Source organism: Balaenoptera borealis (assembly GCF_965194805.1).
Source record: "Balaenoptera borealis genome assembly, chromosome: 15".
NCBI lineage: Eukaryota > Metazoa > Chordata > Mammalia > Artiodactyla > Balaenopteridae > Balaenoptera > Balaenoptera borealis.
Window position 1 is genome coordinate 30,822,963 of NC_138871.1, and position 16,744 is coordinate 30,839,706.

The window sequence follows — 16,744 nt, forward strand, 5'->3', positions numbered from 1 at the left end:
GATTCAACAAACACAGCCTCTGTCAAATGGTGATGAAGTTTCTAAACACTTTCAATTTCTGTACTAGTACCAGACAGTTTGTGGACTGGCACTAGATCCAAAGACCACATTTTGAGTAGCATGGCTTTGCAAAACTGAATATCTCGTTTCTTCATTAAATAAATTACCAGAAGAGAGTCTATATATTAAAAATTTAAAAGACCTGCCAAGCCAGCAACAACGTATGGATCTTATTTTGATCTTGATGCAAACATAGTAAAAGAAAACAGAAATCATTTATGAAAGAGTAGAAAATCTGAACTGGATTTTTATTTATTTATTTTGGCTGCACTGGGTCTTCGTTGCTGCGTGCGGGCTTTCTCTAGTTGTGGCGTGGCGAGTGGGGGCTACTCTTCGTTGCGGTGCACGGGCTTCTCATTGTGGTGGCTTCTCTTGTTGCAGAGCACGGGCTCTAGGTGCGCGGGCGTCAGTAGTTGTGGCACGCGGGCTCAGTAGTTGTGGCTTGTGGGCTCTAGAGCGCAGGCTCAGTAGTTGTGGTGCACAGGCTTAGCTGCTCCGCGGCATGTGGGATCTTCCCAGACCACTGCTTGAACCTGCGTACCCTGCATTAACAGGCGGATTCTTAACCACTGTACCACCAGGAAAGTCCCTGGATTTTTATTTAAATAAGGAATATTTTTAATGATATTATTGGTTATTTTAAGAAGAATCCTTATCTTTTAGAAATACATAATGAAACATTTATGGGTAAAATGACATGCTGAGATTTACTTTAAAATAATATGAGAAGTGAAAAAAGTAAATATATAAATTGATAACTGCATTGATAATTACTCAAACTAGATAATTAGTATATATAAATTACCCTATTCTTTTTCAAATGCTTGATATTTTCTACAATCAAATAATAAAACATTAAAATAAAAATTTAAAGTTTTAAAACCCGACTCTCAACACATTCTTTTTCTTTTTAAAGAATTCAGAAGGAGCAGTTTTGGAGAGGCAAAACCTCCACAGCATTCTATGCCAGAAAGGGTAAAAGAATCTAAATACCTTTATAGAGGTGTTGAACACAACCTTTTCTTGCTTTGGTGTCTAGATAATGATAGAAACTATGCTGAAATGATAAAAGTAAGCTGCGATCCAATTATATACCTTAACCAACTAGTAAGCAGAAACTGCTATGTAAATGACATCCCATATGTGTAGTGTGAATAAAGGGAGGGAGGTATTTCAAGGTTTTCTGGAAAAGTCTAGAACACTTCTAAGATTATATGCAAAAAAGGTAGGTTTATTTAAAAAAACAAAACAAAACAAACCTAAAAATCTTTTGTATTTGGAGCCCTAAGATAAAAATTCCCAGTCTTAACTGCAAGCAGCAGCAGAGAGGAACATTATTTACTACATATAGTGAACCATCAACATGTGTCACTAGGATAAAACACACAAATCACCTCTACTATACTTTTATGCTTTAGCAGTTCCTTTTAATTTAGAATCCCAATATCCAGATAACTAATTTGAAGGAAATAAGAGTTTCACATTTAAATTCTTAAGATTAGGGAGTTCCCAGGTGGTCTAGTGGTTAGGATTCGGTGCTTTCACTGCCGTGGTTTGGGTTCAATCCCTGGTTGGGGAACTGAGATCCCACAAGCCACGTGGTGTGGGCAAAAATAAATAAAAATAAATTCTTAAGATTAAACACCAAGGTTGATCCAGGCAAGATTAAAGAAGTTCCTAATTTCTCTGGTTTTAAAAGCTTCAGAAGCAGCCCCAGGAAAAGATTCTTTAAGAGTCTTATTTACTCTACTGGTGTGTTTTTTTGGGGGGGTGGTGGCGGGCTGCACCACACAGCCTGTGGGATCTCAGTTCCCAGATGAGGGATTGAACCCAGGCCTTAGCAGTGAAAGCGCCAAATCCTAACCACTAGAGCATCATGGAACTCCCCTACTCTGCCACCTTAACTTGCCAGCACCTTATACTCCAACCTTTTAATAGCTCTTCTCCCTCTTAGTACCTCATTCACCTATATGGTTTTAATTACAACAGACTCTTGGCATTCACAAGCCATCCCTCTCCCCACCCCATTCCTTACTCTGTGGCGCGTAGTATTTTATCATTTTGCTCAGGTTGTGGCTAAGTGCGAACTGAGTGTGCAGTGAGTTTGGTGAGCAACAACAAAAAGATGTTGTGTTCTTCACTCCACTCTTGCTGACTGTGAGCTAACTCTTGTGCTGTGATGGGAGTAAGAGATCTAAAAAAGTAGTTGTTTTTTGTTTCCCTCCATTCACCCTCTATTGTTAATTGGTGCATTCTAATCTAAAGAGATAAAGAATCAGATACTAAAAATTCTAAGTCAGTAGGCTTACGTCTGAAGCATGGCCTCATCTAAAACTTTACAGTACAGGGCTGTGTCCAGCACCTAACAATCCAGTGAATTATTTTTTTTTGTACCTTTACAACTCCCCACAAACATATTAAATAATAATTCAAGTGGTTTAAAAAGCAATTCTTGTGGTCTACAGAAAGTAAAGGCTACTTTGTCTTTGTAGTTTCAAGTTAATATTAAATGACTTGCTAGGAGCTACCTTAAATGGGTCCTGGCAAAAATAGCAGATGCTACCAGACGCAGGAAAAATATCTTTCTAACCCATTAAAAAAGTCAAGCAAGGTTTTACTCAAACCTACCTGAGCCAAACATGCTGTAATTGAATTTTATCCAGAAAAATTGAGAGTTTTAAGAAATCTTTGACCTGTACCAGTTGAAGCAAAGCCAAACACTGTCATGCCTATGACTTCCAGTAACACAAGAAGAATCCCCAAACATCCCAAGTCTCAGTGGTTGCAGAGAAGCCTGTTTGCAGAGGCTAGCAAGTCTTTAATAAATCAGCCACAAACACAACATGGTATTTTAAATATACAGTAGGAACATTTATTTAAACACTTCTAAAAGATATTTCTCCATGCCTGATGATTTGATATAAAAATCAAACCCATCATACTTTCCCCTTCAGTCTCTCTACATCAAGGGCAATCAGAAATTTGTACAACATGAATATTTGCTTCTGAAACAAAAATTACAAATTAAGTGATAACAAAAATACACAAATCAACTGGACCCTAAACGAATTTCTAATGAATTTTTTCCCCTTTCCCCCAATCACCTAGAGCTTCTTTCTTCAGCCTCATTCTGCTCCTTTTCCTTTCTTTGCTTGGCCATGAACTTCTGTTAAAAGCAATTCATAATATAAAATATTTATTAGATGTTGCTTTGCTGTGTTACAAACGTATCTAATATATTTCATTGTATTTACAATTTAAAGAGCTTGATCCTACAGAATAAAGATTAGAAACACAGTGCCTTACATTAACATTCCTTCCTTCCATTCGTGAATCATCTGATATTTATGATATACTTATGCATTATCTTGATGCTGGGGGACTCAGTGGTCAACAAGATAGATAAGGCCCCTTACCTCATGGAGCTGACATTCTAGTGGGGGAAGAGAAACAATAAAAGAATAAACAAGATAATTTAGGGGGTGGTGGTTAAGTATTATAAAGGAAAGAAAGACTGTAAAGTAAATGAGATTGACTGTTTTTTGGGGTGGGAGGAGTGTTCTACTTTAGCTAGGTCTTTCTTTGTCAAAGGTCTTTCAGGGAAGCTGTTATTTGAGTCGAGACCTAAAAGATGAGGAAGAACCAGCTATACAAGGGGGGTTGGGAGAGGGAAAAGGAACAGCAATATAAAGGTGCAAAGGCAGCCAAGGGGCCTTTCATGTACGAAAAAAAAAAGAGCCAAAAAAGCTGAAACAGAGTGAGCAATAATAGTGAGGTCAGAGAAGTAGAAAAAAAATCAGATCACGAAGGGCCTTACAGACCCACAATAAGAAGTTTGGATATTATTCCAAGTGTAATATGAAGGCAGTGGAAGATTTCAAGAGGAAAAGTGGCATGTTAAGAGCATAGGTAGCACAGCACAATGTTTAAGGGCATAAGCTTAGAATAAAACAAAGGTAGGTTCAAATCCTAAATCTGCCACTAACTAGCTATGTGATCTTGGGGATTAGGTACTCTTCAATCCTGTTTCCTCATCTTCAAAATTGGAACTGATAGCATCTACCTCATAAAATTGATTGGGGGATTGAACAAGCTTCCAGCAAATAACAGCTCAATGAATGTTAGATGAGTGTCTGTGCCACAAATTCAATACAGAGGATATATAAAGCAACTCTCAAACATTCAGGAGGAATCAGAACCACTGTTTCAACTATGGCTAATGACGATTCTCTAGAGTTCTAATCTAAATGTGTCCCAAAGACATGTACAACTAAAAAAAGGGGTGGTGGTAGTGAGGAAATGGATTAAATAAAGTTAAGTGGATTCTTTGGCTAGACAAGTCTGAAACTTTAACATGTTATGTGTCCATGACTCTGCAAGAGGGCATCAGAATATACAGTTTCCCACACTTTAATGGAGTGTCACATGGGACTAGTGATATGCAAAATCTACTCTGGCAAACGTTGCCAGAGGAAAAGGAATAAAAACTAGGAGTTACTGGCAAGATACAGTGAAGGACATGAATAGTACTTTGAACTTAAGAGGAATAAACTTAAGAGGAATAAACAAACCTTAAAAAGTTCGTCCAAAAGGAAAGAATGTACATTTTGTGTGGACACTTCAGTAGTTTGACTATGATACCACCACCTGAAGATTTGATGAGTTAAAAATTAAAAATATCTACCTCTGTATTTTGCTTATGACGTGTACTCCTGCAGTGATTTGTCATTGCTTTTTCACCTGAGTAGAAGAGGGAACAAATTGGACAGAAGAATCCAGCCTTCGGTACAAGAAAGTCTAAATCTAGAGGACAGGAAGAGAGAGGGGGAAGAGGAAGGAAAAAAATTAACAATGATTTATCTAGAGCTGTGTTAATTTATCTAAACATGATAAACATACTAAGCACAGTATACACTTATATACAAACATAATACACACTGTTATGTATCTAGGGATCAAGAGCAATTAAGCCTCTAATCACAAAACCGAAGTCTTTATTTTTAAACAAATTCTGTAATATTCCAGAGCCTCCAGGAATGGCAGGGAACTCCTTCAGAATAGCAGTTCACTGGGAAAGAATCTGGTAGTCTTTGAAATAAACCTCTTAGGAATCCACTGTTAAAATAAAACAGGGAGAAGAGGCAAAATGATAGTCAACTGTCTGCTTGAGGAATACACTGGGTAAACGAATAAGGTGCCCCTTAGCTCATCTGAGCTGGCCATGAACAAAGTTTGCTAGCTAAGCTTTTCCAGCATGTCCTACTCAACTGGAATTTCTGCCTGGGCAAGTATAACTCAATTCTTACTAGAGCAACAAAGAAAGTACGTATCCCAGACTTCAAGAGTGCAATAAAAATATCTTTGCCAGGTAAAAACACAGCTTAATAAACTGTTCTCAGAAATGCCAGTGTGCAAAGCTTGCTAATTTCCACTCTAATCATCTAAGCAAGGTCACTGCATTACTCATCTAAACAACAGAACACTTATTACGGTTCTGAATTTTTATTTCACATGGATAAGGAAAAAATGTCATTTCTACTTTACCTTCAGGGACATCAGGTGCCACTGATTTCCCCAAAGAAGAGTCCTCAATCTTCCTGCATTTTCGTTCTGGTTCTGAATCCATTAATTCAGATTCTTCATCAACTAAACTCATTAAATTTTTCAAGGAAAAAAAAAAAAGTTATTCAAAATAGATTTATAGATTTTATACTAAGTGATGTTATCTGAAGCTAACATCAGATAATCTCTGCCTTTAAAGATTAATCTATGAAAAAAAAAGATTAATTTATGGATCACCTCTCTAAGTAAACCTTTCTTGGTTAATCCTACCCGACTATTCTTCCAAGAGTCTTTATATAAGGAATAAATGGGTAAATCTGTTCAACCTTATTAAATAGATTTAAGGATATGGGACTAATGCTTAGCAGCATATTTTATTTACACATTGTTAAGGAAAAAATTTAAAAGGTAATGGAAGAAGTTCAAGTTCTATATTATTGGCAAGAGTTAACGTGTGTATGCAAAAGTGCTGGGGTGGGAGAAGAGTGTGGATTGAGGGGAAAAGGACACGAGCAGAGAATAATTCTGCTGCCCTGTACTGAAAACCCTTCCAACCAAGAAAAACAAAACCTAAACTGATGGACTAAGACCCTTGTTAGACTGAATCACAAGTGAAACTACAAACATTCAAACCCAGCAAAGTGAATTAACATGTAAGAAGCACTCAATGTGATCAGCAAAATGCCTAACAGGATCTTGGGGGAAGACAAAAACAAAAACTGGTTCCAAGCAATTCTGGTTACCCTCTGTAGCTGAAATACCTAACTGCTGTAAAGCACTGGACAAATCTCTCTCACATATGTATCATTCATTTAGCTTTTATCTCATGTGAGACAGGCAGGTCAAATCATTATTATCCCTATTTCTTCACAGATGGAGAAAGCAAAAGCAAAACCAAAAGAGGTAAGAAACTGATTATGTCCAAGGATGCATAGCCAGTAAGTGACAGAGACTTGTGACTTCAAGTTCAGTGCTCTCCCCATGTAACTGGGCTACTCTTTACCAAATCTGAGGGGATGGTTAGAAACTATGAAATCGTTATTTACTGTTCTCGTACTCCTTGCATTTTACCAGTCATCAAGTCCCAAAGAGTCGATTGAAAAGGCTGTCTCGCTTTTCTTGACTTGATGCTTAAAACAGCCTCCAGTGTCTTGCTACAACCCTGAACAGAGTAATACTTCCTCAAACACATATGCTGCTGCCACTCCAAAGGCACCTTTATCTAATAATAACAACAACAATAATACATATTATATATAATTACATAATAATTTAAAAGATTAAAACAAATATTTTAAGTTTAAAATTATTTAAAAAATGACTTTTTCTTAAGCTAGGTTCTTTCATCAAATATATTGTCTATTAATGAAAATAAATGGTTACAAAAGCAGTAAAGAAATGATTCTTTCTCTATTCTTCTGTTGAGATGAGGCAGTTCTAAGCAAGCTGGTAGCTGAAGTTGCCCTATCACAACAGAAATCCCGAGGGGGGAAAGCCCTCATGAAATTATGCTAGAAGCATTTGTCAGTTAGTAAAAACACTGACTATGGCTTGGTATCAAGGAGAGGTTAATGGAGAAGAATAGACAAAGGAGGAGTACCCACTTAGCCAAGAGAGAGAGCATCAAGAAAGAGTACATAATCAACAGTAACAAATGATGCAGAGAAGTCAAATAAGACTAAATTAAGAAGAAAAAAACTTAATCCAGTATGACAAGCAGAAGGGTTTTAGGTTTTTATTACACCTGGTTAGGAAATGGGAAAGGAAGGAGGCCTAAATAAATTGTGGAGCAGCACTGAGGACCCAGCTGAGAGCTAGGTCAATGAGATTCGACTGAATCACAGTTGGTAGTTTTTCCTTAGAGAACACAGGATACAAAAGCAGGAGGGCAATGAGGGTGCTGTTTTCAAAGAGAACGGTACAAGGGATTTAGGATTTTGCTATGAATATATGGACACAATGACAAATACTTGTTAAGTAACTGGAGTATTCTAGACACTGTTCCCTATTTGTTTCAACATGAATTGCACTGTTATTAAGACATCTTATTTAATTCACTGGCTGTCTGCTTGGCAGCATCCACAAAGCAAGGGATCTGGTACACAAATAAAAGCTAGTTAATAAATAATTTTTACTTGATGCTGCAACATGGTCAGAATAACCTTTCGTGGATCATTTCCACAAAAATTTGTCACATTCTATTATAACAGGATCCCATATTATTCTCTATTATCCCATTCCATTATGTTCCATTATCTCTATAATTGCAAAGATAAAAATCTTTATCCAGATCTAATCATTAATGGGCTGCCTTCCCTCACTCCCTCAACTCCCATCCCTGCTCTGTTGACTCTTTTTCTACTTTTCTTCTTAGACAGTAGATCTTTGGAACTTTAACCAACTCCTCATATTGCGTTACTCTCTCCCCCACTTCTATCAATCCTGCTTTACCTTCACTAATTTGGAAGGCCTCTTCATCATTTGCTGGTTCTGCCGTAACAGCTTTTTCTGATGGTGGCGTTTTCCCAATTCTAACTCTCTTGGCTGGCACTTTAGCTTTAAAGAGAAAGTCTAATTTATTGCTACAGTAACAGTGTTTAAATTGCTTTTAACTCTGAATAACAACTTTAACACCTTTTTTGCAAACAAGATAGATATTACTCAAATTTGGGAAGGAAACCTATTTCTAATATAAAATAGGAGAATTCTGTTTTTAAAAATTCAGCACTAGTCTAAGCATTCTCCTTTTATTTTCCCATTTATCGGGATCAAAACTCCACCTTACCACCTGCTTTTCTCAAGGAGCCTACCCACATTTTTCTATTTTGTTCAAGACTGTGGGACCTTTCTAGTATTTTTTCTTAGTTTGGTTAAATTTTTCAAGATTTTTGTATTCGAAATTATTTTGATCTCCCTAAAGTACTGAAAGTGAGCTGACCTATTATTCTATACCATCAAAATATTACTTAAAAGTGAAATGGTACCTTCACAAATTTTCCCAAATCCTAAGTCTAAGCAAAAACTAGGAGGCAGGCTGGTATAAACAGCCTTCTACTTATCAAAAGCTGTATTTTCTCAATAATACAAACATATCATTTTCATTCCAATTCTAATCTGGGTATTCTAGTTTGCTTTCTGGTTTTGTTATCTTTTCTTAAGATACAGTAACTTGGGGCAGGGTCTGAACTAAGAGAAATTTGTGAAACTTGAACATATTTCTTTGGAAAATATCACTTGGCCATAACTATCTGTTGGCTTCTTATGTCAATACACAGTGAAATTATTGGTAATGTTGTAACATATATTTAAAAAAATTTTAAATGTAGTCCCCTATAAAACAAAAGCTACCACTTCTGAGTATCTACCTGCTAAGTGTCTTTCAATCATGGTTTTCAGATCTTCTTCCATAATATTCTCATTTACTGGACCCACTTGGGACAAAGCTTCAAGTTTTGTCTTCTTTGTGTCCACAGCTCTCTTTCTTCTATCCCCTCTTTTATCGGTGGGATGGTCATGTTTGCTTTGTGTTAATTCAACTTTTAAATCATTGTCTCCATCTTCCTCCTCTCCAACTTCATCAACAGTAACAAAATTAAGCTCTTCTTTAAGGTTGTTAAAATCTGCCAGAGAGTCTTCATCCTCTTCAGTTACTTCATCTAATGTCACTAAATGCAGATCACTGCTGTCATCCTGTATTTCATCTACAGTAACTAAAGCAGAAGGGTCTTCAGGCATGTGAGAAGAAATGAACCCAATGGAATCCCTTCCAGTATTTTCCTCATCTCCTTTAGTATTTAAAGCAGCAAAACTTATGTCTGCCGACTCATTTAAAGGTAGCTCTTCTACTTCTCCAATTTCATCCACAGTTACCAAGCGTTCCTGTTTGAGAAGATCTTGTTCTTCAGCCACTGACAGTACAGTAACATCTTTAGGTTCACTGTGGGAAATGCAATCATCTTGATCAATTAACTCATCTAATGTAAGAAGTGAATTTGAATTTTTTACCATTTCTTCCATATTTATTTCTTCTTCATCAATTACTTCATCCACAGTGACTAGAGCTTGTGCTAGATGTGCAGCTGCATCTTCTTCTTCCCCAATCTCATCCAATGTTACGAAAGATAATTCTCCCTCAACAACACGAGGAGCAGAGATTTTCCCCTTCTTCTTCTTCAAGTTAAGTTCAGAGGAAGGGGTATTTTTGAGAGCTTCTTTCCTTTTTCCCTTCAGTGGATTCTGCTTGGCTTGAAAAGGATTCACTTCTTCTATAACTTCATCCACAGTAACAAATTCATCCAAATTAAATGGAAATAAAGGTTCCTGTTGGAAAGGTAAAAAAACTCACAGAATTGTGAACAACTACTGATAACTGGCTAGGTTCCATACAGTCTCAATAAATGTGCATGACATACCTATCATTTGTGAGAATTTCAGTATAGAGATGTTTCCTAAAGCTGAAATTAGTTATTTTTCAAAGCCCCACAAACAAATCCAAAGAGTAAACAATGCCAAAGGTAAAATCCTAACAATAGCAATCTAATTCCACCTTTACTTAATTTCAGTAAGATTACAATTATTTCCTAAATGACGTGCGAATTGGAAATATGATGTACAAAAATACTACATTAAGAGCATTTATCAAACAATTAACATAATATAAAGAATTTACCATTCCATATGTTAAATGATATCTAGCAAGTGTTTTGGAGACTTCATGGACTACTAAAAGCACCTCAAATGCAACTAGAAAGTTAATAGCTAACTAGATTGTTCCATCAATCAATTTAGATACATAATACATATTTTAAGATATGTAATACTAAGATACAGGCACACTTTGCTTAATTGCACTTTGCTTTATTGTACTTTGTAGATATTACTTTTTACAAATTGAAGATTTGTGGAAACCCTGTGATAAACAAGTCTATTGGCGCCATTTTTCCAACAGCACTTGATAACTTCATGTCTCTGTGTCACATTTCGGTAATTCTCACAATATGCAAACTTCTTCATTATTATTGTATTTGTTATGGTGATCTCTGGTCAGTGACCTTTGATGTTACTACTGCAAAAAGATTACGATTCACTGAAGACTCAGATGATGGTTAGCATTTTTTAGCAATAAGGTACTTAATTAAGGTATGCACATTTTTTTAAAGACACAATGCTACTGTACACTTAATAGAGTACAGTATAGTATAAACATAACTTTTACATGTACTGGGAAACCAAAAAATTTGTGTGACTCACTTTTATTCAGATATTTACTTTACTATTCTGGTCTGGAACAGAACTTGTAATATCTCTGAGGTATGCCTATATAAGATTTATATTTTGAGAAAGTTATACAGAAAATTTATTACTAAGACTTAAGGACAAATATAACTGCACTTGAAAAAAAAATAGTATCTGTAATTTGAAAAATGGTGCCAATTACTAAAGAAAATAAATTCCTGGCAGGCCTCCTACACATTTAGTACACTATCAATGGTCAATTACTAGTAAATATAATAATGGCATTAGAATACATACACAGTAAATTTAGGGCAGGAGGGGGGATGTGTAAGCAACTGTACTATCAATTTATTAAGCCATGGAAGAGCCATAATCCTTACTTCTGCTTCTTAAACTACTAACATTTCTCCTTGTCCTAATAAAGTAGACCCAAATTTATGCCCTACCAGGGGAAAAAAGTAAAATAACTGAAAAAATATTCTATGAATAACAGAAATCTAAAATACCAAACAGCCAAATATAAATTGTAACAAGTTTATTTGGCAGTAGAAGTCAGTACCAAGAAAGTAAATCTTAAAGCCCGTCTAGTTAGGTTAAATTGAGTGGTACCAAAAGGATAACAAAATGGAGAGGACTCAAGTCAAATGTCAACCTCCTTTACATAGATGATTTTATTCTGTGTTACAACCCCTTCCTACTGATGTTGAGACTGGAGGTGTCTTCCTACTCTAATCCCCCTTCCATCCCTGTGTAACTTTTTGCTCCACACCAAGAACAAACTATTTAGCCTAGCTCAAGGTCAGAAAATGAACTGGTGGTGGGGTCAAAAATATACTATCTCATTCCTGTCCCTTGTTCTATATCTAACTAATTATTACAGGAGAGACACAAGTGACAAGGTGGATGAACTCTTTTATGGAATGATGGAATAGATGGGTCTGTGTTAGTAGATTGTTTCTTACCTCTTTGGGTTTGGAACTTCTACCAGTGGTGCTTTTAGGAGTCTTAGTGTTTTGCCCAGTCAAAGTCTGAAATATTAAATAAGAAATACAGAAAAACAGAATTTACAACTAGGTTATTAATGTTCTTTAAAACACAAAAAGAATTCAAAAAGCAAATATTACCCAAACACATTCAATTATACAAATATTTAACAGGTATACCAAGCTAAGTCAACAATCATTTAACAGTATAGGCATCATCTCCATAAGCTGTAGTTAAATTCAGTTTTACTGTCTAAGTAGGGCCATCAGTAAGCTGATAAAGGAAGCTTCAATTTAAAAGAGAAAACGGTTTCCCATTTCAGAAGCTAAATCACCTCAGGAGATTCAATGCAGATTTTTTTTTTTTTAAATGCAAAGTTTTATTTCTGACCACATTTTATCCAAATAATGCTTTCACACCTGTTAATAAATTAAAAACTTGAGCTTATTATTCTAAGTGTCTACTGGCTTAAATCAATGGAGTCATTTAAGAAAGGGAAAAGGGAGCTTGGGGGTGAAGGGAGTGAGCAGATGAAAGCATAAAACAAGATTACATCTCCTACTCCTTAGCTACAACAGAGAGCTAATCACTTCAAAGATTCTCTGAACATTCTTCCTACCCTCCTCACCTTATTGTTGCTGTCATCCCGTTTCATGACGGAAGGTTTAGCCTCTGTTTCCTGAGACTGTTTTGTAATATCCCTGTAATCCAGTTTAGAATCTTTGCCTTGCAGGGCTGAGATCCTTCCACTGCCTCCTCTGGTAACACTGCTCTGAGTGGGTTTCAATTTACTGCTGTTTTCAGCCAAGCCTGATCTGGCACTTGTAGGTTTAAGGAGACCCAATTCCTTGGCTGAAAGTTTCTTTTCAGCATTTATTTGATCTCTGAGTACAGATTTTAGAAAACTTTTCTGGTTTTCAGATTTTGAAGCTGTAGCTTTTGCCTTTAGAGAAGAGATCATACCAGCCTTGATGCTTGATTTACTGCTAGATGCATTTGATGCAGGCAGCATACTAATTTTACTAGTTTCCTCAGACTTATTGGCCTGAACCACTCCTTTATTTGGGCATGCCTTGGTCACTGAGTTTTCTGCAGGCTTTTCTTTCATTGCAGCCACAATCTTTTCCAACTTCTCTGCAACCATCTTATCATCATTCTTTTCAGCCTTCTCTATTCGTATTTGCAGATTCATTCTGGTTCCCTTGGTATTTAATTCATTCTCCTCCTTTTCATCCATATTACTTTTTGCAGAAATTCCCTTTGTGCTCACTGACTGCTCATCCCCAGTGGAAATTCCAGGTACTAAGGCCACAACACAAGTAGATGGTACTATTTCTGAAACAGTTTCATGTTTGTCTACTTCAGCTACAGCTTCTATCATAGACTGTGTAATTGCAGAAAAGAAATCTTCTGCTTCAGATGGAGAGTCTTCTAGAATTCCCTTGATGTTCCTTTCTTCTATAAATGCACTATCAGATGATGTTAATTCTGTTTCAGGGTTAATAATTTCTGCCTCTTCCTTCTCAAAGTCACTGGTATACACCTGCTGATTTAAAACAGACTGCTCTCCATTTTCAGTGAATAAGTCAATACTGGCTGGAGTGGATGCTACAAGAGGAATTTCCACTTTGACCTCCTCTCCTTGAGTTTCAACTTCAAATGTTTCAATAGCAAAGTCAGAGACACATAGTGCTTTTTCTGGTTCTTCCTCACAAGGCTCTTCCTGTTGTATAAAAGTTTCTGTTTGAATGCTGGGAATAGATTCTTCTTTAACTTCACTAGGTTTAACGGAGGGACTATCAGCTGCTCTTTGCACCTCACTTTCATCAACTGAATGGTTTTTCAAGTCAGGGCTAAAAGTATTTAAAAACAAAAAGAACACAAACAAAAACACAAACAAAAATCAAACTATGATGAGAATTCAACCATCATAAATAATCCTGTTGATGCTAATTGTTAAGACTTCCTGATACAAGAGCAATAAGCACTGGGAAATCCAGCCAATCAGCGTAATAATGGTTAAGAAGTTTTGATGTAAATATACAGATAACATAAAATTTTAAAATGATCCTCCATTGCACTAAAGATTTCTTTTTAGTTCAAAGGAAATTATGGCAATATTATGACCACTGATATGATCATTTTACTCATATAAGTTATAACCATTTTTTTTTCCTTCTGTGTCAAGTTTGCCCCTGATACCAGAAGGCTGAATGTGAATTTGAGACATCTCAAATTATTATTAGGTCTTATCTCCCCAACAGTGGTAACTGAAATAATAAAATATGTTTATGGTTCGTGAAACTAATGATCCATGCATTATTTACAATTTTATAAGTGAGCCTTACATAAAAGGAACAGAAACAGAAACTGATAGGCCACACTTATCTTAAACACGTCACCTCTTTCTTTTGGGTGTGAAACAGATTTGTTTTCAATTTCCCAAGAACTGTATTTATTAGTAATACTTAAAAGAAAACTTTCTTTGGAAATATCTTTTAAATACTCTGTTGGAGATTTAAAGTTAGAGGCAAAGCTGATACAACCACCTTAACATAAACATGTGTACTTATTATAAAGTATGTGCCTTTGGCTATATCACAAGAAGAAATTTGTTAAAAGAAATCCTTCCAGTTACAGAGACTAATTTAAGATTCTAATACATAGCTTAAAATTTTAAGTAAAATTATTTAGAAGAAATGGAGGAAATACATGGCAAGTATATGCAACTGATCTAATTCATCAAGGTCCTCCCAAATCCAACATAAAAATAAAAGTGCGCGATACAACTATTTTCACTGAGACAGAGACAGAATAAACTGTTTTTATATTAATGCTCCATGGATAAGAGATTATCCTGAATAGTAATAAGGAAAATCTTAGCTTCTGAAGACAACATCCAGCACTCTGTCAACACAATAATGTTTAACAAATACATCTGATTAATTACATTAGAAGGTACAGGTTGGAGAAAGACTCCAGAAAGTGATCCTGCCATATCAATATCTCAGTGTTGACTTTTTCCTCCTACTCTTCAAGGAAGGAGGGGGGATGAGACATCCCTTTTGATATGCTTCTCAAAGGGTGGCTATATACTCTTTAGTTACTGCAAGATGGTGTCCGTGTCCTGAGACATTAATAATATTTCAGAAGTTTGGAAAAAGTAAGTGCTACCACATCAGGGTCTAATCTTATGAGCCAATAAACTATTCCTCCCTCCTCCAAAGATGGTTAAGTTTAAACTTCCAGAGGAGAAAACTTTTCTAAGAGATCAGAGAAACACCTCTTGAAGAAAAGCCATTAAGGCAAAGAGTTTGAGGAATTTATTTAAGTTAAAAAGTCAGTAACCATAGACCTTTATCAAATAATATTCTATTCAACTGTATAAGCTATCCTTTGTATGCTGAAAGGGTTTAAAGGTTTGTATTTGAAATGATTCACATCCCTTATATTAAAAAATACCAATGGCTGATTTTTGGTGTTCCAAATTCTTAGGAAAAGTAAAAAAAAAAAACTTGTTGCCAAGCACAAATATGACAAAGAAAAAGTTGTGATATTCAGTTAAAGCAGTTATGTGAATATTATTTCTCAAGAAATAAGCTTTCATTTTTAAGTTACAAGACTCATTTCCAATAATGAACATTAAATTCAAACTCCTGCCTCATTACAGAACTGCATATTAACCCTAAAGGCTTTACAAACTAGAGCTATACAAAAACACCAATTTACTGGGCTTTAGAAGGAGAACAATGGAGATTTTGATTCCTGGCTCTAGGATACAGTAAGTCCTCCCCCTTTACCACATTTAAAGTTTGTCAGTAAATTTAAAAAGCTGTTACCTTTTATACAAAATGAATCACTATGCAGTATCACACTTGAAACAGACAGCATGAACCTACTTAGGAAAATGGCTTAATTCCATATTTGTTCTTGTGTGCCAGTCTTTTAAAATTATAGTGCTTTCTTCATAATAAATAGGATTTATTTTCCAAAAATTAGTATCTAGTTTTCTGGCTGATACGGTAAAAAGCTTCAGTGTTCATCAAGTTAGCTTGGAAAGTCAGTTTGAGATGTCAAATAAATGAAATTATTAACACCAGAGTATAAAAAACAGTCTTTTAAAAGAATAAAGAAAACAAAATCATATTCTGGAAACTGGACCAAAAAAGGATTCCAGAAAGGCTGGGTTCAGGATAGAGGTATCTAATTTCCCACTCCCCTGTCCTACCCCATCCCTCCATAAAACCAGGGTTTCAAAATCTTCAGAGAAGGTATATAATAAAAGCTGGCCATGAGAACAAAGGTTAACACCATACCATATACTTTCTGAGAAACTTTAGACTGAGACATAACAGTGAAGATCAGTATTTATTTCAGAGGGCCACTGAGTACTGCCCAACATTATTAATGAACTGGTGAACATTTCCTCTTGCACCCTTATTTGGAGCCTTAATCATATGATAAATAAATAATGTTCACATGGGGGTTGGTTAAAACAGGGAAAATATAGAATTTTATTATATTATTAATATATCCATGTGAGATTTCTTTTAAAAAGGAAACAAATACTTTACATTAACTATAAACAAGAGGATCATATTAACAAATTAGCATCCACAAGTGCTTAAAAAAAAAAAAAAAAATACAAGGACCAGTATTTTCTCAGGATCAGCTTACTCCAATAAAGAAATGTGAAGTATTCAGCCACATCCCATGTCTTTTTTCTCTAACATCATACAGGTCAGAAAAAAACAACTGCAAAGTGGGAATTAAGAAATTATTAGTGCTAGAACTTTAAAAATTAATAAGATTAGACAACTATTTGTAAATTCATTAAGACATATCTGATTTTAAAAGATAAGTGAAAACAATGAAAGAGAAAATGACCAAACGCACACAGTAA

At 35.5% G+C, this 16,744-nt stretch overlaps 1 protein-coding gene across 11 annotated transcripts in view; it reads right to left on the minus strand.

The window, feature by feature from the left end:
* Nucleotides 1–2,907: 2,907 nt before the first annotated feature.
* Nucleotides 2,908–16,744, minus strand: part of ZNF638 (zinc finger protein 638) — an 89,034-nt gene continuing 75,197 nt past the window's right edge. For 7 of the 11 annotated variants that reach the window (XM_082356279.1, XM_082356281.1, XM_082356280.1 and 4 more), the window contains 7 exons: nucleotides 12,470–13,694; nucleotides 11,820–11,885; nucleotides 8,988–9,942; nucleotides 8,074–8,178; nucleotides 5,605–5,706; nucleotides 4,745–4,863; nucleotides 2,908–3,226 (listed from right to left, as the gene is read on the minus strand). In XM_082356279.1, the coding sequence (XP_082212405.1) occupies nucleotides 3,161–3,226; nucleotides 4,745–4,863; nucleotides 5,605–5,706; nucleotides 8,074–8,178; nucleotides 8,988–9,942; nucleotides 11,820–11,885; nucleotides 12,470–13,694 (2,638 nt within the window). In that variant the 3' untranslated portion in view covers nucleotides 2,908–3,160. Of the gene's footprint in view, nucleotides 3,227–3,366; nucleotides 3,494–4,744; nucleotides 4,864–5,604; nucleotides 5,707–6,679; nucleotides 6,845–8,073; nucleotides 8,179–8,987; nucleotides 9,943–11,819; nucleotides 11,886–12,469; nucleotides 13,695–16,744 lie in introns of those variants that run through there. The other 4 variants (XR_014234634.1, XM_082356282.1, XR_014234635.1 and 1 more) reach the window with 4 other exon arrangements.